This window comes from Nilaparvata lugens, chromosome 3, assembly GCF_014356525.2.
Source record: "Nilaparvata lugens isolate BPH chromosome 3, ASM1435652v1, whole genome shotgun sequence".
In the NCBI taxonomy this organism is placed as follows: domain Eukaryota; kingdom Metazoa; phylum Arthropoda; class Insecta; order Hemiptera; family Delphacidae; genus Nilaparvata; species Nilaparvata lugens.
The window spans coordinates 83,264,632-83,278,158 of NC_052506.1; the positions used below are offsets into that span (position 1 = coordinate 83,264,632).

General features: G+C 32.7%; 1 protein-coding gene across 13 annotated transcripts in view; it reads right to left on the bottom strand.

Moving 5' to 3' along the window:
• Positions 1–4,403: 4,403 nt before the first annotated feature.
• Positions 4,404–13,527, bottom strand: part of LOC111054741 (serologically defined colon cancer antigen 8 homolog) — a 48,018-nt gene continuing 38,894 nt past the window's right edge. For 2 of the 13 annotated variants that reach the window (XM_022341840.2, XM_039424839.1), the window contains exons 12-13: positions 12,614–12,737; positions 4,404–5,344 (exon numbers count right to left, since the gene is read on the bottom strand). In XM_022341840.2, coding sequence (XP_022197532.2) covers positions 5,108–5,344; positions 12,614–12,737 — 361 coding nt within the window. In that variant the 3' untranslated portion in view covers positions 4,404–5,107. Of the gene's footprint in view, positions 5,345–7,249; positions 7,384–11,814; positions 12,738–13,527 lie in introns of those variants that run through there. The other 11 variants (XR_005570935.1, XR_005570931.1, XM_039424840.1 and 8 more) reach the window with 11 other exon arrangements.

A 13,527-nucleotide genomic window follows, 5' to 3' on the forward strand; every position in this document is an offset into this window, starting at 1 on the left:
ATTTTTAACAAAGTAGACGTATAATTTATCAAAATATTCAATGTCAATTATGAAAATATATCTCTTTTCTGTACTGTATAGGGCTACTTGTAATATAAATATAAAGAAAAATGTATCTCTTTCCTGTATAGGGCTACTTGTAATATAAATATAAAGAAAAATAAAAATCTCAGTACCCTTTTTGAAATATTTTATCACAACATGTCTCGGACATTGATGCCATTTTCAAAAAGGGTACTGATGAGATTTTCATTTTTCTTTATATGAAAATATATTATTCAAGCTTTGAAAATATTGTTTTTTTGGTAAATAAAATATTATATTATTTTTTAAGATGAGTGATTTCTATGATCTGTGAGTGGAGGAAATATTAAGGCTAGGCACACACCAGTTAGTCAAGACAAGACAAGACTAGTCACGTTTAGTCACAATACTTGACATAGTTGCTTATGAAGACATGTCTAATTGCAATGACTAATCAGTGTGAGTTGCGTCACAAGCAACTATGTGAAGTATTGTGACTAAACGTGTCTGTTCATGTCTTGCCTTGTCTTGACTAACTGGTGTGTGCCTAGCCTTATGAAGACATGTCAAATTGCAATGACTAATCGGTGTGAGTTGCGTCATAAGCAACAATGTGAAGTATTGTGACTAAGCATGTCTGTTAATGTCTTGTCTTGACTTGACTAACTAGTGTGCGCCCTGCCTTAATGTTTCAGTGAATAACTCATCATGGATTCCTGCAAAAATGGTCAAAACTTAAAATCGCTCAAACTCTCAGGAATGATAGTACTTAACGAGAGGAACAATAATATGTCATCACATTGGCGGAATTCAGTCCTATTCTTGAGTTATAAGCATTTTAAACAAGATCACTCAATATTATATCAAATACACCGGTATCAGCTATCCTCTATGAAAGGCAGTGGCAAGGTAGAGAATCGGCAACGCTGTTTTCCTATCTTTCTCCTCTGCGGTTATAGCATGAACCTCAGTACAGATTTGGCAAGTAAGATGGAAGGTTATAATGTGATGGTGTATTTTTAACATAATAATCGCTAAGGTTAGAGACAGTACTGCTTTCGTGATTGGTGTAACACTAATCATAATATTTGATTTATTTTTTTAAAATTCCCTATTGAAATTGAGATTTCAAAGTCCTTGAAATTTGAAGAAATTACCAGTTTTAAAAAATTGGAGGCTCATCCAAAGTGGAGAATCTAGCAAAATATAACATCTTAATTTTTTTAAAACCAAAATGAATTATTGACCGAGCGAAGTGAGGTCTAAGATTCAAGTCGACGGTTTGGCATTTCTCTTAATGTTTATATGTTGCGCATTTACGGCGAAACGCGGTAATAGATTTTCATGAAATTTGACAGGTATGTTCCTTTTTTTAATTGCGCGTCGACGTATATACAAGGTTTTTTGGAAATTTTGCATTTCAAGGATAATACAAAAGGAAAAAGGAGCCTCCTTCATACGCCAATATTAGAGTAAAAATCAGACTATAGAATTAATTAACAAGTGATTTCACAGATGTGTGGCGAAGCTAGTCTATTGCTGTATTTCCATAAGGTCTATAGTTTCAATCAGGTACTTGTGGATGAGAATATTGCGTGAGGTCTACTGTTAACAGAACTACTAGTATTAAATTTGCTCTCTATGGCAATACAGTAATAAGGAAATGTAAGGAATTACTAGGTACTTGAAAACATTATACAGTACATTTTCTATCAAAAGTTTTTATTTTCTTTGTAGTATTAAATTACATCTATACATACGATATCATTTTTTTAGTTAATATAATGTGTTACATCATTATGGTCATCATCAACAAAAGAACCTCTGGCAGAGCTCTATCATACTATTTTGTAATTGATAAAAAATGATGCAATATTCTCATTTTCAAACCATTTCACAATCAATTTTACTGTACCTGTAGACTAATACAGTAGGCTATATCTATTTGACTGTACATACATAGTCTATGTGATCTGATCAAACTCTATGAATTTGAAAATGTCAATCCTATACAGTGAAGAACAATAATCACTAACTTCATTATTGATTTAATTAGTTTAATATTGACTGGATGAAGATATTATTTGAATGACTAGATTGGAAGCTATCGTAATACGGTAATACATCTATTGGAATAGTACTAATAGCTATGTTTAAAGAAAAATTTCAAATCTTTCCATAATACTTATACGATTTTTTAATAAGATCCTGTACATTGTTTCTGATGAAATTAGAATAATTTTTTCCTTCATAATATTCATCAATATTATTTAAATTCATAAGATTATAGAATTGATTATTTTTTCTGAATCTTCAGTGAAGAAATATAAGTTGACATCCCATGTATGAAATAATAGCTTCAATTCTGAAAACGTTTGGATTAGATTAGTTTAGTTGTTCCCAGGGGATATAAATGTTTAATTGCTATTAACTGTTAGCGAAGGTGTGGGTATTAAATAAACAGGAAAAAACTGTAAAAACTTTGCAATGAATAATGATGAAAACTAATATTGTGCAGTAGGCTATAAATTACAGAGTACACCCTAAGTGGTCGAGTAAGCTATGAATCACAGAAAGTATACCCTAAATTATCTGATACTAAGAGGAGTCTACAAACGATAAAAAACATTATTTTCCTCTCCTAAATTTAGGTACCTCACATCTCACATTGAATTTCATGAAGTAGGAGTCACTATAATGTATCTTTAACATGCCCACCTTGAGTGCAAAATTATGGTCGATTCAAAGTCATGTCAAAGCTGTGCAAGGGTCATCAACTGTATATTTAAAGTGTAGGTAATTATTATAATCCAATGTAGGTATCGAACTTGTTTACAACAGTACGTTATACCGTATACAGTTCTAAAATATTCAATTCAATGTATTTTTACACACACACACACACACACACACACATATACACAATTTTAATACAGTCGAGAATAACAAAAATAATACATGAAAACAACAGAAACAACAATACACATTAAAACAAAATAAAAAGAAAGTGGTGCAAAAAAAGGATGGAAGATTGAAGGGTTTTTCCAACAATTGATATCCATGTTCAAATCAAAATAGAAATCTGAGTATCATAGCCAAAACATTTTGTGACTAAACAATTTTAAGAAGGCTATTGGATTTCTATTTTTATTTATAAATATCGGGGCACTGAGCTACGCTCGTTATTTTTATTTATTGATAAACAGAGCACAATTCTCTAAAATGATCGTGTTTATATTTCACAGCTGGCTATAAATGTCATCCTATGAATTTCGGGGATGCGATATTTTGATTTTTCACATACTCACTCTTTTACTATCCACAGCTGTTTCAGCCAAGGATGAGTTATCCTTATAATGTCGTTCAGCGAGTTTTCCCAAGGATGAGACCTAGTGCAATCGAATCTTCATATTGTCATGAACCACAAGGTTTGACATACCCCCAAACATCAGTTCCTTCTTTAAGAGAGAAATAATTTTTTCCAACTTTAAAAACTAAAAGCTGATCAGACAGTATTGGCTGACAGACTAAAAACGCTGAGAAGAGGTAGAAGTGGGGCTAGCATTCTAGTCTCCTCTCCAGCCAGCTAGTGGAAAAAGCTTTTCACTTTTCTTCTGAATATTTTCACACACTTTTTCATCGCCTTCCTCCCGAGACAGACCGAGCTGACCCGTGGATGGACATCCCCTGGTTCTCCATTCAGACCACGAACGAATTATTTCTGATTTGACCAGCTGATAGACTTTAACCATGTTCAAATGCCTTGACCAAGGTTGGTGAAACGGGGCATCATAGTTTGGACATTACTGAACACAACTAGCAAGTGCTCGCTTTCAGTATTAAGTGAATACTGAACACAACTAGCAAGAGCTCGCTTTCAGTATTAAGTGAATACTGAACACAACTAGCAAGTGCTCGCTTTCAGTATAAGTGAATACATAACAGTACGGTATTTATTTATTTTTATTCATAATTTTCATCTTATTGAGCTTTGTGTTTTTGTTTTTTATTCTAGTTTTTCTTGTGATTGTAAATATTGTGAATTCTAATAAATAAAATTTGAAATTGAAGTGTTCCTATTAGTCTACTCTTCCCAGATTTTGTTTTTCACCTGCACGCTTAGTCATTCTTAACCAAGCACTTAGTGTACTTGCACATTATATGTCTCCAATGTGATTAAACTCGTCCCGTGACACACACACATCGATGTTCGTACGGTATTTTGTCGTCCTTATAAATTCTAGTGGATTAAACAGATGATTTCAAACAGATTATGTTTGTCAAGCTCCATTTAATCTGATAGAATTCATAAGGGCGGCAAAATATCGTACGAACAAAAATCGATGTGTGTGTGTGTATGTGTGTGTGTGTGTGCAGGGCTTAACACTGTTCGCTGAAGATGTATTCCAGTGCCTTCAAACGTTTTGATAGTATTCATGGTATTCAATTTGACTTGTTTCGATGCCTGTTCTATTGCAGAAATTATTTATTTATTTATTCAATGATACACAATTCATTAAAATGATTGGTCTTGGACCAACCGGCACAGCCCAATTATTGCGGTTGAAGCACGGAGAAATGAACAACAACGTCTATCCATATGTGTGAATAAATGTAAATAATACATGTAAAATATAAATTTAAGTACCCTTTTAAAATTGTTTAGTCACAGCATTTTTCAGCTATATGATGTCATTATCAAGTAGACTAGATGACATAGATTTCGATTTTCATTTATATTCAAGAGTAGCCCTAAAGAAAAAAGACTACATATGTAAAATGTATGTAAATAAACTTCTCTGGCTGCTAATCATTGGCAATCAGAGAAATATATTATAATTATATTTTGTGTATGCATGTAAAATGTATATAAATAAGCTTCTCTGGCTGCTATAATCATTGGCAATCAGAGATATTATTATTTAATAATAAATCTTAGTACAACATTAACATTTTATCAAAATTTTCGGAGAGAAATAGTACAGGTTCAGCCTAGTTTTTCCTCCAATGTCATAATTGTATTATGATTATAGTGTTTTATACAATAAATGAATGATAAATAAGAATATTTTGTGTTTGAAGCCTAATAATCGATGAGATTGTCGGTTGACTTGTAGAGTCGATGGAAGGCTATGGCGGGGGTGACGGTGGTGTTAGCAAGCTGCGGCATGGACGACTGTAGAAGTAGCCCTTCACTGTTCTCCTCCTCCTCCTCCTCCTCCTCCTCCTCCTCCTCCTCACCCTCAATCTGCCGGGGGCTCAGTGGGCATGGCGGACTCATCGTACTGCGGCTGCTCGTATTCCCCACCCATTCCGTCATCTACCAAATCACACAATTAAATTATTATCAATAATGAATCACATCACACAATAAATTATCATCAAACACTCACTATGGACTCATTACAATGGATAGGCTTGAATGAAATTAAATAAAACGTTTAAACATTATCAAAAACACTCAAGTATAAATCATATTTATTGAAAAAAATATTCCATCCACTGTTATTTTTCTTGTCCTATTAAATATAAGACACTTGTCAGTAGTTTATTAAACTACTGCTCTGAAGTATGGCATCCATAACTTGTCTCTCATAAGCTGGAATTAGAAAGAATTCAAAGTAAATTTCTAAATAGCCTATATTTATATATATTTTTTAAAGCAATCTATATTTTATTTCTTGTAATTCCGGAGACCTGAATGGTAATCATAATTTTCATTTGATCTCTGTTTTGTTTTAGTTTTTCCTATTGGAAAATCTTTTTTGTTTTTTCTCTCTCATAATTTGTTATTACTCTTTTGTTTTTGTTTTTTTGCAGTGTTATGGAATCGACTTGATTTTGTATTGTGTTATTTTTAGTATTCATTTTGAATCTGACTTTTTGCGACTCCCACCAGCGGTAAAAGACTTTTCTTTTGCTAGTGGTGCCTGAAACAATTTTAATTTTTTTAGTTCTAGGTAGTTAATTTTATTTTATTTTCTTGTGATAAGTGTTTGATTTGATACGTTATTGAATTTTGGCAATAAATAATTGAATTGGATCTCTTTGAATTGAATTGGAAGGTTTGTATATTTCAAGCGTTTTAACATGATCTGTCCTTTCAATTTTCCCAAAGCTAATTTAGGATTAGCTATATTATTTATCACTCCTTGGAGGCAACTAGAAGCTATAATTGCTTCTGTTCCTGTATAATAGAATATTGAACAACCGTTTCAATCAACCTATCTCCTTTCATTGCTGAATATATATGTGTCTTCAGTTTCACGGCGGTTCAGCTTCAGATTTCTTTCTCCCCAATGCAACTCCAATAGTCACTTTAATTCTCTTAATCCTTATAATTATCATAGCTTTCACCTGGACCTTTTTCATATGAATCTCACTCAGTTCAAGGAAGCATGTAAGAAGCTTTACCCAAATGTGGACACCTATTTTTCCCACACTAGACCTCATTGCAACTTACATAGAGTGACATATTAAGTTTAAATTTTTTTCTTAGCTCTGTTTTCATTCATCTCATTCGTATAGAACTAGATTCATATTCATAGTTTCTTGATTCCTAAATAATCAAGAAACTTTTAAACCTTGAAGTTTCCCCAAAACTCCAAACTAATGGAAACCTTATTACTTTCTCTTCTTATATTGTTTGGTTTCTCAATTTTTCATGCAAGAGGTAGTGTGAATTAATCAGTGTTGAATGAAAATCAACTGAATCGGCTACCAGGGCAGAAAAACATGCCATCTTGAACAGTAATTCCAAATTAAAGTTCTATACCTCTAAAAAAAAAACACCCGTTATAGTAGATAGCTGTGATTGTTAAGTCAACCCGGTATATCTGATACACTATCAATGTTGATTCTTGAAGCTGTGGGTTCACTAATATTTCTCATCTTGATCCTTCCGTCACCCATGCACAAACCTGGAGGAATCCTATACCTTAAGGTGCGTACAGACTCTCGCTCTGCTCCGCAACCGAACGTCACTCCAGCAGAGCGATTGATGATCGACCGGCGAGCAACAGTGGTTCGACCGGGGAACGCGAGAAGATCTAACATCTTCCGTAACGTTCATGATGGGTGCGTGGGCGGTGCGACTGTGGTTCGATGGAGGAACGAGGGCGGTACGAGGGAGGAGCGTGCTCGGTGCGGGTTGGAAGCACGAATATGTGTACGCAGCTTAACATCTTCCGTAACGTTCATGATGGGTGCGTGGGCGGTGCGACTGTGGTTCGATGGAGGAACGAGGGCGGTACGAGGGAGGAGCGTGCTCGGTGCGGGTTGGAAGAGCGTATATGTTTACGCAGCTTTACGTTAATCAGCAAACCTCACCCAAAAACTTAATCAACAGAGTGCAATTAACTGTAAAATATTTGGACGATTGTAATTAAAGTGACTACTAAGCTCTTCTTAATATCTATTTCTACAATAGTGAGGTCCACGTTATAATGGCAGAGTTTGATTGGCAATGGCATTGCTATCCTTTTCTAGCCTATCATTCAACAAAGCGCATAGCGTTATCTCTTTCTCCCTTTGCTCTGTTGCCAGATCGTCTTCTAACAATGTATAATTAATAATTAATTAACAAATATTTCATTTTAATTATGAAAATTTATTATTTAAGCTTTGAAAAATATTGTTTTTATGGAAAATAGAATATTATATATTATTTTAAATTATTTATTAAGATGAGTGATTTCTCTGATCTGAGAGTGGAGGAACGATCTTATGTTTCAGTGAATAGCTCACGGCTCACCCTGTATTGTAGAAAAACGTCTCATATATTATAGCACAACACTTGTCAGCAACAATTATTAACAAAATATTTCATTTTAATTATGAAAATTCAAAATGAAATAGTTATTGAAAAATATAATTTCTCGCTCAACAAAATATAATATATTATAAATAGAAAGAAAAATAAAAGCCTCATTACCCTTCTTGAATTATGTAATGATTATTCAATCAATTATTTAATTAGTGATTAAATAATTCAAAAAGGGTACTGAGGTTTTTATTTTTATTTCTATTTCTTTAAAAAGTAGCCCTATACAGAAAAGATAAATAGTTGATTATTTTAAACGAGAGTGAACCGCTAATATTACATCAATAAACCTGTATCAGCTACCGTCTATAGAAGGCATTGACAAAACAGAGGATCGGCAACGTTTTTCTCCTATCTTTCTCCACTGCCATTATCACGTGGACCTCACTGTAGTAATGTACAATTAAAAAATCTATTATGAAAACAATATGCCTACAATTATATTCAAGCAAAATCGAATGAAAATTAAAGATAGCAGGCAGAATGAGATTGTTGAAGAAGTATATATTAGTTTTGATACCTTACTTAATTAAAGAATATACAGAGTGATTCTTAATTATGGTAAAATAATTTAACACGTGATAGTAGAGGTGAAAACCTTGGAATACAATACTCCGATTAATACCATTGAAGAACTCCGATTAAGGATTTTGAACGGAATAGAAATGATAAAGCAGACTCCTGGAATATTTGAACGGGTCCGACAATCGATGAGAAGACGTCTGAACATATGCATTCAGAGCAACGGAGGTCTCTTTGAACATCATCTTTAGTCTTTTGGTATAAGTTAATGTCATTTAGATATATTACTTTCATATAAAAATAAAACTTTTCATAAAAAACCGAATATTTTATTTTCAATCAGCTACAATCTATGAGTTATTAGTTCTCTCCTCATAAAAAAGCAAATTTTTGTGGTGTAATGTACTACATAAGAATACATTTTATTTAAGTTTAGTTTACACAGCTTACATAATTCTTTTCATAATTAAATTCTCTACAATTTTTATTGCGAAAACTTATTTGTTTACTGGTCATTAAAGAAAGTTATTGGGCATCAAACGTAGAAGTCTGTGTTTTTCTACTTAGATTTTTTGCATATTTCAATTTTTTTCTCAAAAAATACTCACACTACAACTTCCAGACTAGTTTTATTCAATTTTTCAGATATTTTTCTATATGAATCCAGCATAAGTTTTTAAAAAACTAGTCCCCAAACAATTCAGCATCGGTGTATTTCACCAGAGGAACTGAATTCCGGGCGAAATCCCTGTATAGCCCGCTAATTAAGCGTTTATGGATATATGTTTATAAGAACTTTTTTTCTTAATTTTACCTCTAATATCACGTATTAAAATATTTTACCATAATTAAGAATCACCCTGTATATGTGCTATAGAGGCTTAGGTCCTTTGATTATTAAAATACATGAAGCATCACAACAACTCTCTCACAAATTGGAGACATTCTGATAACTTTTTCTACGCCTATTTTTTGAGAAATGTGAGGTAATAAACTCTCATGTGAGGTGAAGTCAAGTGATACCAAATCCAAAATCATTGAACACTCCACTTTCTCAACACAAGTGCTACCTTATCTAAATAATAGAGATTAGAATTTTCATATAGAAGCTAATCTGAGAAGTTCAAGCTTTCGATGAAACAAGTTTTTTACTAGAGAAATAAATTGAAATAATTCCATTCCTTGAAAGATGTCAGATGTAACCTGATGTGTGTCACACAAAGTGCCGGTTGCACAAAAGCCGGTTAAATTTTAACCGTGATTAATTCTACGAGAACCAATCAGAGAAGCCATCTTTTCAAAAACGCCTTCTCTGATTGGTTCTCTTAGAGTTAATCACGGTTGAAATTTAACCGGCTTTTGTGTAACCGGGTCAAAGACATTCAATTATATGAATCAATAAATACCCTACATAATAATGCTACTACATTTTTCAATAATGTGGGTAATACAAGTAATAGTGGACATGCATTAGAGCTAACGTATAATAAATAACATTATATAGTATAATAATAAATTTATAGTCACAGGAGTAATATTTATATGAATTTTAAGCCGCACAAGTATTATTAATATTAAGACCATATAAAAATTATTTACACCATAAGAGAAAAACATGCCAATTTCAATCATTCGACTAACTTTTTCAGTGTTTAGATGAAAAAAAATAGAGAGCAAACTAAATTTATTCATATGAATTTTTATTTAAAGTTGATTTTTTCTGTTAAATCTGCTCGGTATTTTTTTTCAAATTGGATAATCTTTTTCAACATAATTGTTAAGATCATTATGAAAGTGAGAAAAAGTGGCAACTGGAATTGTTAAGTGTTTTCAAGTGGTCTAATAAGCGAGTTATGGGTTGTTGAAGTGCTAACTCCGTTTTCTTTCCAGATCATAAACGGTTTTGACTATTTTAACAGAACTTCTTTGAATAATTCAAAAAATGTATCTTTCCAAACTGAAACATTTTATTCCCCATATCGTTTATAAAATAAAAAAGTACCATTTTTTGTAAGTTCGATAACTTGTTTATTTTGGCATTAATCGCGAAAAAACGCATATTAGAACAAAGCCAATGATATACTGAATGTATTTAAAAAAACTCCAATGGAAATTTCGAAACCGTTTATGATCTGGAAAGAAAACGGAGTTGGCACTTCAACAACCCATAACTCGCTTACTAGACCACTTAAAAATTTCAGTTGCCACTTTTTCTCACTCTTATATCGATCTTAACAATTATATTGAAGAAGATTATCCAATTTGAATGAATAAAAGTCTACCGAACAGCCTTAAAGCGGCCCAATTTTATTTCACTCAAACCCAAGTTCAGAAGAAAAAAGTATGGTACCGTATTAATTAATTCCATTTCATTTTGAAAACGATCAATTCAATCTCAAATACTCTATAATTTTTTGTCGAGCACATTTTAGAATGACAGTAAAGTCTAATAAATTCCTGCTCTGCTGTGCAAGAAGAGAAAACCATTGTTTCTTATGGGAGGATTCACACAATTTTAGACTGCATATGTGTGGACTATGCCTTAAGAACCAATGGTATTCTCTTTACCAGAGTAGAAATTCATTGAGAAGTAGTTTAACACATGAAACAAAATAATTTAAATTTAAGCTCCATTTCATTCGAGCAAAAACTAAGGCTAAAAAAGGCTATCAGAATATTGACAGGCGCAGGGTATCTAGATCACTGTCGACCTCTTTTTGAAAAATCTGGTGTGGTACACTCACACAACTTTCCTTGCTCATTGAACTGTAAGCCTCATTCTTAAACGAGAATAATTTAGGGGAATAACATAATGACGATTGGCGGCAAAATATTTGATACTACGATCAGACTACTGTATATGTGTATATATAATTATTGTTTTCACTCAAGTCATTTTTGAGAAAATCGTGGTTTTTTAGTATAATTATGTGCCATTTAATATTACGGAGCTCCTGCAAATTTCCCAGAAATGAGACTCATGTCAGTTGATAGGGCTTATGAATAGCTATCCATGGTATAAATTTGAAGAGAATCGTTGGAGCCGTTTTCGAGAAAACCGTGAAAAACATGGTTTTTTTTAGTAATAATCCGCCATTTTTCTCAATAATATTACGGAGCTCCTGCAATTTTCCCAGAAATGAGACTCATGTCAGTTGATAGGGCTTATAAATAGCTATCCATGGTATGAATTTGAAGAAAATCGTTAGAGCCGTTTTCGAGAAAAACGTGAAAAACATGGTTTTTTTAGTAATTATCCGCCATTTATTCCGCCATCTTGAATTGAATTTTATTAAATTTCTTATGTCGGATCCTCATGGTATAAGGACCTTGAGTTTAAAATTTCAAGTCAATCGGTTAATTAGGAATGGAGTTATCGTGTTCACAGACATACACTAATACACATACACAGATCAACACCCAAAAATCATGTTTTTGGACTCAGGGGACCTTGAAACGTATAGAAAACTTGAAATTAGGGTACCTTAAATTTTTTTGGAAAGCAATACTTTCCTTACCTATGGTAATAAGGCAAGGAAAGTAAAAAAACAAAAATATTAACTGTCATAAATCTACATAATATTTCAAGTAATCAAGCATACTAGAAAGAATCTCCATAACTTGAAGAAAATATCCAATATTCAAAAAGATATAATTAATATGAAAAAACCACATTGATATTCCATATCAACTTATTGGCATAAGCATGAAACACTATGAAAGCGTCGGCTTGAGATTTTACAATAAGTTGCCATTGGATATCAAATGTAAGAAAAATGGTGCTGTGACAATGAAATGATTAAAATATGAGGTGAGGTCATGATTAAAATGTAAGTTTCAAAAACTTAGAACCATCACGATATGATGCTTTGGCAATGAAAGAAAAATATGAGGTGTGATTTGTAAGCAATGAAAACCAATGCAGTACCATAGAGTACCAAATGAAGTAAGCACATGGAACGCTATACATAAAAAGTTTGCATTCTATTTAGCGATACCTCTCCATTGTTGATTATCGTAGCTGCTGGCTTCTACTTTATTATTGAGATAATCTATGTTATTTTGTAGTCCCGCCATGTCCTCCCTGAAACGCAATCAGAAGTCATCACAGAGAAAGACAAAGACATATTGCACCTCCACCATGAGGAAAAGAGAGAAGACATGCATCAGCAAGTTTACAGGGTGATTCCGAAATTAGACAGACAACGGAAGAAGGGTTTGCTGTTGGAAGTTTGAGTGAAATACCTGTCCATCTACGTCAATTCCATACTGCGCACAAACTGTTCGCAAGTCTTTACAGTTCTCCCAAACCCGACTCAGACGGTCAACTAGTTTTTCATTTTGATCCTTCAGGCTGCTCCTATCCCTTCTGCAAAATAGTGTTAGTTGGAAAAATTAGGAGGAAACAGCAGCAATAAAATATCGAGTAACAGCTGATCTGAGGTCCAATAAAAAAAATATCGAGTAACAGCGCATCTGAGGTCCAATAAAAAATAAAATATCGAATAACAGTGTATCTGAGGTCCAATAAAATAAAATAACGAGTAATAGCGTATCTGAGGTCCAATAAAAATAAAATATCGAGTAACAGCGTATCCGAGGTCCAATAAAAAATAATATAAACAAATGATGAAGTATAAAAATGGGCTTTATAGAAATCAAAGTTGACTCAATAACTTCTTCACTTCTTCATGGAAACTTAGAATCAATAGGGTCACTTTAATAACTAAATTATGATTGAAATAAATTGGAAGTTGCATTTGTTCAAATGCTAATTAATGATTGAATGAATAATTTGGATTTTTGTTTATTAATAATTATAAATTATGATGTTTTCATGTCCTGGCTGATAGAGCTCCTCCCAGGAGTGAAACCAAAACCCAAGCTTCTCCACCAAAAAGTAAGTTTATTTAAATATCTACTTGAAAAAGAATTAAATATCTTCTTTATAATATTTATTTTATAAATCTGTATTATTTTATGACAAATAAATAAATGAAAATGAAACAAATGCTCAGTTGCACAAGAGCCTTAAATGTTGGCATTTGATCAGCATCATAAAATTAACAGGCTTTTGTGCAACCTTGACAAAATTTATTAGGTTCAACAGAGAATAATGAAGCATTATTGAAAAAATATATGAGATAAGGATTTTCAGC